This window comes from Ruditapes philippinarum, unplaced genomic scaffold (genome assembly GCF_026571515.1).
Source record: "Ruditapes philippinarum isolate M1 unplaced genomic scaffold, ASM2657151v2 ctg5755_1_1_1_1, whole genome shotgun sequence".
NCBI classification, from domain to species: domain Eukaryota; kingdom Metazoa; phylum Mollusca; class Bivalvia; order Venerida; family Veneridae; genus Ruditapes; species Ruditapes philippinarum.
This window is the reverse complement of record NW_026861131.1, coordinates 202822-219227: the sequence shown is the minus strand read 5'-3', so window position 1 is coordinate 219227 and position 16406 is coordinate 202822. Positions and strand designations below refer to the sequence as shown.

Genomic DNA, 16406 nt, shown 5'->3' with positions numbered 1-16406 from the left:
GTTGCGGACCGAGGGGGTTATGACTAAAATATGCCAACTGACATAATTATTTTTTAGCAACAGACGTATGTTTATTTATGTCAATAGTTAACATTTTAATATTTTAGTAATCAAAAAAGATTAATTTTAAGTCATGGAGCTAAATATAAGTTAAAATAAAAGAAAAAAATGCTATATACCACCTCATCAATACAACACTTTAAAATAGTAGGAACATAAATAGCCTTTTTTGTATTTCTGCACAAGCGAACTTTGCCTTAATGCAGTAGTGACTATATGTGTGTACAGTTAGGTTATTTCTTAATTTTCTTTTCAATTGAGCTTTACCTATTTCTGAAAACATAAAATAACAAGGGGGCATTTGCCCTTAAGAGCTTACATGATGACAGACCGTTATTTTTGTGAAAGCAGTGAACGCTAGTGTTTATTACAAGAATTTGAATAATGTAGATGAAACTTTGTGCAAAATGTATTTTTTGATAATACTATATATATACGTGGTCCCATAATTTTATTGCTGTTCATCTAAAACAAGAAAGAATGATCTAGATCTAGGTCATTTGATATCAAATTAAAGTTCTACTTCTTATATAGCTGTACATAAAAACAAAGGAGGTCACTTCCTCAAAATCTAGGTAAGCTGATACCAAAGTTACAAATTACATCTTCAACTGTGCACATGTTCCAATTTAATCACTGCACATTAAAGGACAAGACAGAAGGTCACATTGTCAAATTATAGGCTCCATGATGTCAAAATTTGCCCCACCGCGGTGGTCAATGGTTTTTAATATGTACATTTTTAGTAAAAATCTTCCTTGTCTGAAGGTACAATTAAAGCTTATATTAAATATCTAGCTAGACATTTGGTAAATAATATCATCGATATATAGGTCTATAAAATTATAGGCTTTGTTTTTTAATTAGTTTTATTATCAACAAACTACCATGTATGTGTACATTTAGACATTTACTCAAACAATCTTATTTTTTGAAAATTCTTGTTTTATTATCGATAAATGCTAATTTTGAACTCCGTTGCGCCAAAAATTCTCCATTGCATAATTTAGTCATACTCCAAGAAAGCTACAACACTGAAAATGCATGAACACCGGTTATTCCGAAATAGTTATTTTTAGAGATCGGTGACTCCGAATATTTATTTTTAGAAATATGACTACCCAGTATTTTCACACATCCATATATGGATAAGGATATCACTGACGTACCAAATTCTAGACTGATACACCGCCATTACAGGCCTGCTTCATAATTTCTCCGCCTAAAAACACAAAACTCGTCCAAACACGGAAGTGGCATGACTAGATAACTATTTCAATTTTTAGTGGTACTGGCAGTATACTTCGACAGTTTAGCAGATCAACATGCAGGTAGGCTTTTATTTGATGGCTTTGATTTTCACAAGAATAAAAGAAGGCTGGAATTTAGAATCTTTCTCAACAGTATTTAAAGCTCTAGATTCATCATGTCAAAATCATGTTTTCTAGGAGTATAGTGGGGTCCCGTATAGTGGGGTCCCATGTATATTGGTCTTTTCGTGGTATACCCAGTATATATTCCTTATTTACCACTGATGTGTGAAGAAAAAGTTATGCATACCTATAAATATGACGTCGCTTTGTGATATTTTTGCTTCTGGGCAAAGCAACTTGACCGACATAAAACATAACAAGCCTGTAACGTCTAATTTAATGGACTAAGCCCTAGACCAACTTATAAGACTCGAGATAATTTTTGCCAGGCGATATCCTTTTCTAACGGTTTGACTGTATGAAGAAAACAGTTTGTAAAAATGAGTCAAACCGTTAACGCTGAATCATAGCTAAAGAGAGTTGAGCAAACAGGTTTTATAGTACTGCTAGACCTGTGACTGTTGCAATGTCAAAATAAAAGCTCAGTGATTTTTCTCACTTTCTTGGGAAGAGGCCTTAGCCTCTTGATTTTGGGAAAAATTATTGCTAAAATTGCTGATTTGGGAAGTTAAAAAGCTGGTTTTAGTTAAGATTTTTGGGAAAACTGCATGAATTTAAAGAAAATTTCAATTGGGAAGAGGCCTTTTTTCGGAGTCTGTTTATAAGTAGAAAAATCTCTGAAGCTATCACTTATTCTCACGCGAATTGTGAAATTGATGTCGCTGCACACTCTGAACATAATCGATTCAGAAAAACTTGCTATTTGATAGCTAACGTGCAAAAAGTATATAATGGATTTTTTTGATCCATAGACTTCATTGATAACACATTCGATAACCAAAATTTTATGAGGGAAGCTTTTGGAAATGTAATGTTCGAGACTGTCGCCATTTTGGATTATTCGTGTTTGAGCTAGTGTAACCCCAAAAAACCTATATAATTTCGGCAAAAAATTAATTTGTGCAGGAGTATGTATGTCTTCTTATCTGTTTTCGAAGCTTGACCCACTTGAAAAGACTGATCTTTGTCATATGTAGAATGTTTTTAGAACTGTCGCCAAAATTTACTGCATCGGTAATGTACGCGACTTGTAAATTAAGTTGCCGCATATAACTGAAAAATAACTAAGTAATTCTAAGTCGTTTATATGTTATTTTACAATTAAATACTTATGCTACTATAGCCAGACTTATCTCTCTTATGATAAATTCTAAGAATTAACCGAGATTCTATTACTTTGACAGCCTGTGCCAGATGATGATTTAAGCATGTAATGTTCGCTACTTAAAAATTAGTACGTTCCATGCACTATTTCCCAATTAAGGAATTTTTAATAAATGATTTACATTTTGAGCGATATATAATAACCAAATCTGAAAGAATTGTGCCCACGAATCTTTTAATATATCTATATACACATAGGTCTGTAATGTACGCGACTGTAATGTTCAATACAATAAAAATGTAACATGGCTTTAGTATACTTAATTTTCAATTAACAAGGACTTAAACTAGTCATTTTTGTGTTATACTTAATCATAGATGCAGCATAAATGTATACATACTTTGTATTTTTACAGTTATAATCAAATTTTCTTAATTTTGTGTAAGTAAGGCTTTAGAATCTAGTAACTGAATATCAGATTCTAGTAACTACGAAAACAAAGATGTAATACGTTTAATATTTATTTTCTTCTAAAGCCAAAATCTGTATGCAAAGTTTTCTTACTGAAATTGTTTAGATATAGATTATAAGTGATATGCCTTTCATAATAGGTATTGTAATGTTCACTACATTTCGTATCGAACATTACTGAATTATTCTGATGGCAATCTATACATTTGTTAATGTTTTCAGCGATTTTGCTTTTGTTTTGAGAAAATATTCCATAATTATATATTGTTTAAATAAAGTAAATAGGTGTTTGTAATTTAAATGCATATTTATTACTAAATATATATGAGGCAATATTGTTGATTATCATCTAAATCAGTTTCAAACCCCAATAACGTTTCACCGCGTTGGTAAAAAAAACTACTGTTATAAACATGCATATAATAACTGAAAATATTATCAGATACTATTAACATAGTTGCTGACATGTTTAAAATATATCATCTACAATATTATACACATGATAGCGTCTACAACATATTACAACTATGTATCAAACATTACAATATTAGTATCGAACATTACACGCAGATCTTGAAAATTTTCTTCATCTCTACAGTCATGTATGGTGAAATCTGTATTAGAAATGAGTGGCAATTGCACTTACAAGTGTAGAAGAGGAAAAGACAACGTTGGCTCTTTGTAATTGAAATATTTTAAACTACGTAGGAAGCACATAATAATTAACAATTAAAATACATTTTATCTCAATACTGGCTAGTAAGGTGCCCTTTTTGAAATGTTCTGCTCAAATCTTAAAATTTGATGTAGCCTTAATAATATCAAAAGCATGAATTGTAATATATGTATTGTTATTCTGTACGCTGCATATATGCCCACGATCTCAGTAAATATGTTTTATGACATTGATATTAATATAAGGACAGGTATTTAACTTCTTTTGTACGTCGGATACATAGTTATACTCGTAATTTAATTTGTTTGTATATATTATTTACCCATGCTATTGACTCAAGCTAAAATGAACACACTTAATAATATTAAGTTTAAACTTAAAAAAATGATTGTATAATAAAATGATAATAATAATAACCATTACTGTTACCCACAACGAATATTTTTACTGTATTACGTAATGTCCGAGACAATTGATGTTCTGTCAAAAAGACTCTACCACAAAATTTTAGTCATGTTTTTGGGTTGCAAAGTTTTTTTCGTCACGTTATCATTATTGAAGTAAAGTTTAAACAAAACATAAGAACAAATAAATGGAATCATACAATTGAAATCAATCATCAAAAATTCCGCATTTTAAATAAACACACTTTGTAGAATTGCGTTTTATTGCGATAACTTTGCAAGCTCAAGAAAAAAATATTTCAAGCGTTTCATAGTGAAATATTTTGTTATTTTATAAATGTAATGAATACATGGCAAAAATAAAGTTTTCTGAAGTGGATATATTTAATATTTCATATGAAATTCGGAATGTTTTAATTAATAAACTGGTAGTAGCGTACATTACAATAGGATAAATTTTACAACTAGGGTTGCTTCTTTCAGAGAGTAGTACTCGCAAAGTATTTGGTTGATGTTCAAAAAATTTCACAATTGTCTCAGTTAAGGGTTCTACTTTTCGAAATCTTCGAAATTAGGCCCTATTAAGAAGATCGATTTTTTCGACTTTTGATCTGTCAATTTCACAATTCTTATGAGAATCAGTGTATATGTAAAGTTATGGAAGCCAGAACTAGCTGAATCAGTCAATTATGGACAGGCCGGACCCTTAGACAGGGCAGACTTTAGTATGGTCCACCCTGTTCAAACATACGGTCCGCCCTGTCTCACGGTCCGCCCTCTCCATAAGTCATTGTAATAAATATATTTAAATATTGATTTTTCTTTTTTTCTTTTAATACCATTATAAACATATTATATACGTATATCAATATCCTACAACTGAACTAATTAGACTACTGGTTGGAGACCTCCAAAACCGGACAACCACCAAACCCAGACACGAAAATGCCTTATTTTATTTGTTCAGTGGTAGTTGATCAATCAGTCGCTTTTATATCAACAATAACTGCATGTTTGTTCTACAATTAAGTAATTAAATTTATTTCAATTTTCGTAAACGTTAATATTGTAATGTCTTTCAAGAACGTTGACTTTGAAAATTTGGACGTCAAGAGTGCAATACCTGACCACTTATACTAGCTGTAATGATTTGTAGATTAAATAATAGAATATCCAAAACTTCAGCATTTGCTGCTGAAATATTTTATATTATGTTAATATAAAAATTAAAACACCAAAGCTTGTATTGATTTAAATCAGCATCATGGACATATCTGTCCGGACACATGGTATTGTAGTGTGGACAATTCAGGTAATTTTGATACCCTCCTTCACAGGTCTCAGATATTAGTGTCAACATAATCAGAAATAAACAAACTAGTCTGTTAGTTGGGAAAAGAACCTAGCTGTACTGTGTCAAATTTTCAGATCTCTAGCTTTAAAATTATAAAATCTGTATGGAAAAATGTTCAAAAAGTGTCCGGTTGGTGGTCCCCGACCAGTAAGCATAGCCCCTGCTAAGTGGTTGCTCTTGTTAAGAATTTGCTTTACTTGGTTAAATTGGAAATTCTTGGCAGAAATGTTATCTATAATGAAATTATATGCAGAGCTCAAGTTTCCCAGATCAAGGTCTTTAGTTGTATCTTCAATATTTCAATATTTATTTAGATGTCTGATGAAATGTACACTTTTTTTTTATGAAAAAGTAGGGGTTTTATGATCGCTGCATCATCGTTTTCATTGTAGTGCAAAACTTGTAATATAGCCTTTCAAAAGATGTGTTACATATAACTGTGAATACTTGCATATCATGACATGATGCAGTTGTTAGACAAGGGACATAATTCTGAAAGCATGTTTGGAGTTATGCCACTTTTTAACTTGGATATTTAAGCAGAGTGTTAGCACAGTATGTAGTGCTCTTGTGATTTTTAAGGAATGACTAGCATTTAAGATCCTGTATGTTGTAATTAAGGGTGTAACAACACTTAAGTGAAATTTTATGTATATAATTATTCTTCTAAAACAATTTCCAAACATCGAAGAATATGTAAAATATGTACTGCAAATGTTTATGGCATTAAAATTAATCATTAAAATCTATGCATTCATTTCGTATTGAAAAATTTGGCTAAGACTTAGACTTATCAAAAATAATTTTCTAATTACCCCCCTTTATTTTCATGAAATGTAAATTCAGCAATATCTTTACAAATTTTTTTTTTTTTTTGAACCTACAATATTGATAAATCTTCATTTGAGCGTCAGATTTATGATATAAAACCATAAAAAATTTGAGTTACAGGATTTTTAAGGAGCATTAAAATTTTGAACTTGTATTTATTTTAGGACCCAAATGCAGATACAGAATGGAACGATGTATTGAGGGCAAAGGGAATTCTTCCGCCTAAGGAAGAAAAAGAACTAACAGAAGATGACATTGTCGCCATGGTAGAAAACACAATAGAAAATAAAGCTAAAGGTATACATGTAGGAACTATTAAATTATACTTACTGTATGACCCTCACTGTGAATTGTCAATTATTTTTTTGTATGTGAAAACATTGGCAATGTGATATATTCATGAAAGAGTAAAATTATAAATTAGGTATACATTTAGAGTAGCTATTATGTACATTACTAAGTGACTGTTGCTAAAATAAAACTAAAATAGTGAAACAAACTGCTACCGTAATGTTAAATAGATCCTAGATTTGCGTCCTTGTTTTTTAATTACGGCAGCAAAATTAATGCAGCCATGATTGGGTATTAATTTGTGAGTATATTGTGGAGTGTTCTTTGCAGGTAAGGATATGTCTGACATGGGGTTGGATGAATTGAATGACATCGAAGATGATATAGATGAAGAAGAAGAAAGAATATTCGAGGAATACAGGTAAGACCAGGGATTAATTTTACATACAATATGATGAGTGCAGATAGATTTTATAAACAATACTGGTGAGAAAAAAATTTATACAAGTCATGTGAGAGAATGAGTTTGCTTCACTATACAACATGTAGTTTGATATCTTTACATGTAATAGCCTGCATTACTGGGACATAATATGTAATGGGACTTATAACACTGCACGTTTGTAACGTCGATTTTCTTTGGATAATCATGACGTTTATATAGTTTTATATACACGGCTGCTGCCAATTTATAAAGAAATCTCACTTTTTTTTCTCTAAAAAAGAAGTTTGCAGTATTATGAATTTGTAATAGGTTAAAATCCTATCGGCTCAAGTTATATTTCCAAACAACTGCTGATATAGGGCCATATAACCTGTCAACAACTTTTATAACTAATAATATAACTGAAGATTAGTACTTTGTTAAATCTTCGGCCATTTATTTCGACCCGGTACTTTGTGTTACTGGTCCTTGTGAAAGGGGTAATTACATGTAGGTGTTTGAAGTTGTTAACATTTGCAGCCCGGGAGGAAAAGTTGTACATTATAAAACCAGTTTCTGATAACTTCACATGTTGGCAATCATTTCCAATGTTGACAGATGCTATAATTGTACATATGAGTCACAGACTTGCCTTTATAGTAAGTACATGTGTATATAGATACATAATTTAATAGTTAAATATTTTAAATACTTTTTCACATAGGCGTCAAAGAATGGCAGAAATGAGAGAAGCTCAGCAAAAGAACAAGTTTGGTGAGGTTCGTGAAATCAGTAAATCTGACTGGGTGACGGAAGTCAACAAAGCTGGTGATGGAATATGGGTGGTTATACATGTTTATAAACCTTCGTAAGTTTTATTGCTTTAAGTATATCTAAGAAACAAAACATGAACTATTTCATAATTCAAAATTCAAGCTTTTTTAACTTAAGCATTGTATAATGAAAATAAAGGAGACTGACTAAGCAATGTTGCTGATATTTTAAATAACTGTGAACAGGATGTTAGAAAGTTTTCTTTTGGCATAAATGTTTCAATACAATGCTGCTGTGATTGAACTGACATTACAAAACTAATTATGACATGATAAAACAAGTTATGACATTGTAAACAAATTAATGACATAAAAATCAAATTATGACATTACAAAACAAATTATGACATTATACACAAATTATGACAATTCATAACAAATTATGACATTAAAAACAAATTTTGACAAAACAAACTGAACAAGTTAGAACATTACAAAAAAAGTTATGACACAAATTTTGAACCAGTTATGACATTTAAGAAACCAGTTATGACGTTACAGAATAAATAAACAATTTAAGACATTATGAAACAAATGAGAAAAGTGGTTTATGTAAAAACTTTTTTCACTTTAGAGATTGATTACTGTGAATATAAATTTGTTGTTTTTGGTCTCTTTTCAGAATTCCATTATGTAAATTAGTAAATCAACACATATCAAATTTGGCTCAGAAATTCCCGTCAACAAAATTCCTACGCAGCGTGTCATCTGTGTGTATACCAAATTATCCCGATAAAAACTTACCTACTATCTTTGTTTATCATGAAAATGTGATGAAGAAACAATTTGTTGGTCCATTAGCCTTTGGTGGAATGAATTTAAAACAAAATGGTGAGTATTTTAGTATGTTTTTATACTTTTTAAATGATACATCCAGTTATAATGCTCAAATTGGGGTCCAAAGTCTCCAACCGTATTAATATAAACAGGCTTGGGATACCGTAAAATTCCTATTAAATGCCCCCGGCGGCTAAACATTTTCCAAAAGGGGGGCTTTTATTAAAACACATTTTTTCCTAAATCCAAAGATCATTGTAAATACATTTAGTGTTAGCAAGTGTTGGTAATAGCATTAAAAATTGTTAAGGTATAAAGTTCATATGATACATTTTTGTGTTTACTTTGAAATAAAATGGATTCTGAATGATTTGAATAAAATTATGGATATACTCATGAGTTCAGCACAGATGAGTAGATTTTTTCCATATCAAAAAGCCCGGGGGGTCCTTTATTAGGGCAGTGGCGTTTATTAGGAATTTTACGGTACATAGTCCTCCTCACAAGATCGGATAAATTTACGGCAATACCCCACCCAAATATATTTACATACAACAGTAACGTTTTCAATCAGTATGAATCATTTACAATAGCAAATTCATTTTCAAATCATGTAGATATTTCAAACAAATATAATGCTCTTGTGGCTGAGCGTTGCCTTTCAAGGTTGATGCATCAGAATTGCAGCCACTGCATGATTGTAAGAGGTGACTTAATGTGTTCCAATCACTGGAGTCTATGCATCTCTTGGCCCCAGTTTTTACCCTTAGGATTGCTACTAGGTTGTAACAACAGTTATCCAAAACCATCTTTCCTGTTCTGGCACCATATAACCTAAATTGTGTTGGTGGGCCGTAAAACCTAACAAAACAAGTTTGCATAAATATATTTGTTGTTATTTTTCCTTCATCAGAACTGGAATGGATGTTGTCACAAACAGGAGCAGTACAGACAGACCTTGAGGAGCCACCAAAGCCTGAAGTTAAAGATGTTATGAATATAGCAATTAGAGAAAGTGCAATAAACAGAGATGACAGTGATGATGACTATTGATGAATGTCAAAGTTTTTACCTGTCCCACTATAAAAAACAACAACAAAAATTTAGGGCAAGATCAAGTGAGAATTCTGAAATGTTATTTATAGCAAATGTGCCAAAAACATTCAGTGTTTTTAAATGATTTGAAAAAAGAGCTACAAATTACAAGCTTCTTGATATAAAATTCAATAATATGATGCTGAAAGATATTTAACATTAAAAAAATCAGTTGAAAGTTATTTTCAAGACACAGGCAGATGTCGGTGCGTGTTTGTATCTGTATCTGTTCAAGAAAGTAGGAGGACCACTGCTGGTATAAATTCAGCAAGGGTGCGAAGTAGTTGTACCAGATAATGTGAAAGAAAATGAGTGTATAACCTCAATTTTGGTACCGGCAGAAGTCTGCCCCATATCACAGCAGCAATTATCAAGGACACAAGAGTTGTCTTTCTTAACAAATCACTGACTACGCCGATATCATAAAACCATTGTCTGCCATCATTGATAACCCATTTAGTGCTATCATCATGGGTACAAGTTTTCAGACATTTGCCTGAAGTTAAAGTTGTTTGTTTTTTTCTACTGCTGAAAGCTCTCTCTTTTTCTATATGTAACAAATTGAAATAATACTAAATTCAGGGTTTTTAGGTTGTTTTTTATATCTTTAAATTTTCGCCCATGTATTATGCTTGAGGTAAATCAGAAATTTATTTGTGTGAAGTTTAATAGAATTATCTACTTATAAATTAAACTAACAGTCTAACTGAAACGGCAATGACAGCTACTCATTAAATCGAAAATACTCGAGAGTTGAAAGAAATATTTTATTTTTACAATGCATGGATTAAATTTTGTACAGAGAAATCTGTTTTCTGAAAAGATCATGGTTGAACATGTTTATTGCTAAATTCTATGATAAAAATTTAACTAAGAAAATGATAAAATATACATGTGGTTGTTATCTGAAACTTGTTAATGATGTGCAAATAATAATTATACATACTGTAATGATTTTATTTTAATCAACTACATGCATGAAACTTACATTATCATAATGATTATGTATTGCAGTTACTGATGTTATGTCATTGGCATAAACAGTACTAGAGATAAAAATAAATATTTCATTGTTGAATTATTTTATTTAAAGGTAAAGCTGACATAAGTAAATAATTTATTTGATATGTATACAGCAGCAGAAGCATCTTTCGATATTTATTCTTTTCTTTATTTTATTTTAATAAAGATATTTTTCAATTTTTAACTACTTTGACTTTCTTATTATTTGCACACATGAAGTATTGTTGGGAAATTTTATGTCTTCGACAATGTTCCCTGGCACTAAACCTTTCAGAATTGTTGATTATTTCTGTTTTGCAATTTGTCATTTAAAATGAACAACCTACCGGTACGTCTTAGTGCAATAATTGATCAAGGTCAAATCATTGGCACCTAAATATCAACATAGCAGTGTATACACCATCACAGTCTGGGCGAAGCATTGCTTCGTTTTCTTTATTATATGCCCGAAAGAATTTCGGGCATATTATGTTACACCCCCTGGCGTCCGTCCGTCCGTCTATCCGTCCGTCTGTCCGAGCTCACTGAAATGACGATGTGGGGTGAATATCCATGTTCAATCCGTATAGACGGTACTTGTGAGGAAAAAGGTTGCTTATGGGGTGCAAATACTTTGCTTATGGGGTTATAGAGATCAAAGGAGATCAAAGAAAAAAACCTATAATGTCAACTAGGAACGTCCGTCCGTCCGTTAGCAATTTGGTTTCCGGAGCATAACTTAAGTTCCATTTGGCCCACAGTATTCAAACTTCATAGGATGATTGTCCATATTGGGTAGAAGACCCCTATTGATTTTGGGGTCACAAGGTCAAAGGTCACTATTACCTTAAAACTGAAAACAGTTTCCGGAGCATAACTTAAGTTCCATTTGGCCCACAGTATTCAAACTTCATAGGATGATTGTCAATATTGGGTAGAAGACCCCTATTGATTTTGGGGTCACAAGGTCAAAGGTCAAGGTCACTATTACCTTTAAACTGAAAACAGTTTCCGGAGCATAACTTATGTTCCATTTGGCCCACAATTTTCAAACTGCATAGGGTGATTGTACATATTGGGTAGAAGACTCCTATTGATTTTGGGGTCACAAGGTCAAAGGTCAAGGTCACTATTACCTTAAAACTGAAAACAGTTTCTGGAGCATAACTTATGTTCCATTTGGCCCACAGTGTTCAAACTTCATAGGATGATTGTCCATATTGGGTAGAAGACCCCTATTGAATTTGGGGTCAAAGGTCAAGGTCACTATGACCTTAAAACTGAAAACAGTTTCTGGAGGATAACTTTAGTTCCAATTGGCCCACCGTGTTCAAACTTCATAGGATGATTGTCCATATTGGGTATAAGACCCCTATTGATTTTGTGGTCACAAGGTCAAAGGTCAAGGTCACTATTACCTTAAAACTGAAAACAGTTTCCGGGGCAAAACTTAAGTTCCATTTGGCCCACAGTGTTCAAACTTCATAGGATGATTGTCAATATTGGGTTAAAGACCCCTATTGATTTTGGGGTCACAAGGTCCAAGGTCAAGGTCACTATTACTTAGAAATTGAAAACAGTTTCTTTAGCATAACTTAAGTTCAATTTGGCCCATAATATTCAAACTTCATAGGATGATTGTCCATATTAGATAGAAGACTCCTATTGATTTTGGGGTCAAAGGTCAAGGTCAATATTACCTAAAAACTGAAAACAGTTGTCGGAACATAACTTAAGTTTCATTTGGCCCACTGTGTTTAAACTCCATAGTATGATTGTCCATATTTGGTAGAAGACCCCTATTGATTTTGGGGTCACAAGGTCAAAGGTCAAGGTCACTATTACCTTAGAACTGAAAACAGTTTCCGGGGCATAACTTAAGTTCCATTTGGACCACAATATTGAAACTTCAAAGGAGGATTGTTTTGTGAAGGAGGTAATACTTTATTTAATTCCCATGTCTTACAAATGCTTCATCTTTACTATAAAATCAAAGGGCTGCAGCTCTATGGTATTTTCTGATCTTTGCAATCTAAATCATACTGACTATCTGTATGTACTTTCCAGTATAAGTTTATTTTTATATACTATAATTCATCTTACGCAGCGACAGCGTTTTGATTTTCTTCTATAACAGTTTGAGATTTTAACATATGGAATTTTGCATGAAAAAAAATAGAATTGCCTCGACTAGGATTTGAACCATAGGCCTCTCACACCCTCAACGAGACCGCTTACCTCTGCACCACGGCGAAGTTATACATATGAACCTTGAATAAAAACGAATACATTATGTAATTCTAAATTGACAATTTCCATTTCGTGTTTGTAATCCTTATTAATTTCGAGGTATTTTGTTCACGATAAACGTGTTGTTTAACACTGATGAAAATAATTTATCGAAAATCTTCTCGCCAAAACAGTCCGACATGTATATATTCCACTACTCGACAGTCAGATTTATTTGTGTACTACGCTCTGGAGTATTCGGTAATCGGCATAGCTAAAAATAGCATTTTCATTGATTAAAATGATATTCATGATAATCCGAAGCTTTACGGAAATAGCCGAACATTTTTCATTGGGTAAAAAAGATATTCATCCGCGAAATTTGTGATTGTAACCTCATATTTCTATTGACTAATGCACTGTAATTCGTTAAATGCCTACATTAAAAATTATTCTTTCTTTAAATTGCTGGTTTTTAAGCAGTTTTGAGTGAGAACTACTTTGCGTTGTTAGGACTGTTAGGAAATTTTGTGTTAGACCTTGGATGTTAGCTATGTATTTACTGATCTTACGATCAGAAAATACAAAAATCACTTTCGGGCATATAATGCTCCGCCTAGCGGTGCTCTTGTTTTATTTGGTAATACACATCCCACCTATGCGTAGACTTCCATGGCATTTGTGATCGCACAAGGTGGCATTCTGTAAAAAACAAAGACTTAACAGCTTAAAGATTGATCATAATTAGTTGACTAATTAGCGGTGGTTTGTCAAGTTTAATACATTAAAGATATAGAGAAAATGATCGGAAAATTTTTATAGTGGTCGGTACACACAAATGGCACTTAATACACATGGGAGGTTATTTTTCCCCTTTTATAGCTTATATTATTTTATTTTGAAAATATGACTAGTTAACAGAATTTGTTGGGTGAATCTTAGCTCAAACTTTTACCAATTACTTAAAATATGCATACTAACAGATGAAGTAACTTCAAAAGAAAGGCCATGATCTAGGCAAATTACTCAACATTGCAGCATCCATTTGTCTCCATTTATCTTCCCTTAGTGATGTTATGTTAGTGAACTAAGTAATTTTTAATTCATCTAATCAGTAACATGTCACTACTTTTCTTCTGACAAGACGAAAAGGTCCTGTCAACAGTTTTTCTGGAGTAATGTCGCCTTCCCAAATAAAAATTGAGTAATTGGTTAACCTTTTTGGCAAATAAGCTACTGACACAGTGACAGGAATCTGTGCCAGAGGCATGCACAATTATCAAGCACATGTTTCTGTTAAATAAAATCTTAACCTTACAAAGTACATGTACAATGCCTAGAAAAAGGGACATTTTGTATGAACATATACCTTCTTGAATTTAACCTTCAACTTGCTGGAGCATGTGTAACATCTGATGGCTCTATGTTGTTGATGACACAATTTTTTTGTAATTTGATATTAAATATAGGGCAGACACTAACTCTTTTAGTAGGCGGTAAGCCGTACCACAGAATTTGAAATTTAAGTGATCCATCATTGTTTTTGTACTTTTTTTAACACAATCTATAAAAAAAACTTCAGATCTAGAAAAAATCACTTAAAACTGGTTAAAGAGATGTATTATTTACAACTGAAGACAACAGATATGCTTTTGGACCAAATTGCCATTCTTTCAGATGAGCCTTGAACCAACCAGAAAATCCATGTGGTCTGAAAAACCAGTTGCTTGTAAAATTAGGTGGTCCTTGCCAAAATCAGGTTGTCTCGGATCAACGCATAACCGCTTATATCGAGGCTTGAGTATTAAAATCCCTTTAAACTTCCAATGGAATGTTCCAAATTAAGCAGTTTATGGGTTTCTAGTTATTGTGGCAATGATATCAAAATAGGCCCTGACCTGCTGGTTACTTATGTTGATGATCTGGGACTTCACACAGTGTCTTGCATAAGATTATGTTATCAATAACCTTTAAGCACTTATTATGTTGTACGAGTATTAAATTCTTAACGATCTGCGATGATCAATATTTTGACCTTGTCTGGGAATGATTTTTTAGCTCAGTAAAAGCCATCCAGTAATGGGGGCATTCAAGCCTTGTATTGGAATAATGTATATAAAATTTACGGTTACGCACATTAGTTTAAGAGAAAACTTGACTATAATTTTAGAAAAATTGATATATTATTCTCAATCCGTAAAAACCTGAAGATGTACATGTATGACACAAACGGTACAAATTGGAAAATGTTCTTTGGTTTGAAAAGGGACATGATAATGACATTATTTGGTCAATCGTAATATATGATTTCAACCTGCTCAGATTTACATACTTTTAACATTTGAATGATGACATTGAAAATTTCTTATGTACAGTTTACTTTCTATAGGGTGTTAGTAGTGGACCTTTAAATTGCCAAGCTTCTGTTGAGCTCATCTTAATTTACTGCCCACCTTAATTTGAGCCATGTCCTGACAAAACCAACGTAATGCGTTTGCGACCAGCATGGATCCAGACCAGGCTGATCAGGATCCATGCTGTTCGCCATCAGTTTCTCTACTTGTTATAGGGTTTGTAAGCGAACAGCATGGATCCTGATCAGACTGCGCGGATGCCTAGGCTGGTCTGGATCCATGCTGGTTGCAAACCCATTATGTTGGTTTTGTCATGACGCGGCTCATTTATATTTTTTTTTTTTAAACATTTTGAGTCTGACAAATTGGTTGATATTGATGTTAGTCATGTTCCTATGAATTATGCCTAACAAAGAAAAGGAGACTGCTACATTATGATAATCAAAAGAAAATGAATAGATCACAGTAAATGATGCCAAATAGAAACAAGAGAGAACATAATAAATTTCACGATGCCTTCAAGAAATATAGGACTGTAATTGATGCCAAAGCGAAATGAAAAAAAAGGTGATGTTTCAAATGAAAGAAGCCTGTCTGTAAATGATATCTGAGGAAAGATTCTTGGTTTGAAACAAGAGTCCTATCCGAGTCTTGTGTCAACGGTCATTCACATCTGATAAGATCATTTTAGAATAAAACGTATGCAGTAGATGACAAGACCTGGTGTAATAAAGTATGTAGTAGATGGTAAATCATTCTCTATAAATGTTAATCAAAACACTGATTTGTTATCTGATACTACTGATATATAATATTTGACCAAAGGGATATATCTTATATAACTGTTTTTTTCTAAGCAATACGGTCAATACTTAAGTACCAAATATCAACGTTGCCAGTATAAATCTGACAGGGACTTAAGATTCTTTCATGTGACAAAGCTTTCCAGTCAGCTTATGGAAGTGTTCTACTCAGGTGCATATTCATGTGACTGTCCTAAAAGGCAGTTTTTAATCCTCAACACTAAAAGCATTGAAATTACTGATCCGGTAAAATAGACCAGAAAA

The 16406-nt window shown here is 32.5% G+C and overlaps 1 protein-coding gene across 1 annotated transcript; it reads left to right on the top strand.

Annotated features, from left to right (window-relative positions):
- The first annotated feature begins 1232 nt into the window (after positions 1-1232).
- On the top strand, positions 1233-9839 carry LOC132714656 (phosducin-like protein 3). Its single transcript, XM_060697562.1, has 6 exons — positions 1233-1391; positions 6499-6631; positions 6956-7046; positions 7774-7917; positions 8505-8713; positions 9573-9839. Exons 1-6 carry the CDS (start codon positions 1386-1388, stop codon positions 9710-9712), a joined length of 723 nt encoding a protein of 240 aa, XP_060553545.1. The 5' UTR covers positions 1233-1385; the 3' UTR covers positions 9713-9839.
- Positions 9840-16406: the final 6567 nt, after the last annotated feature.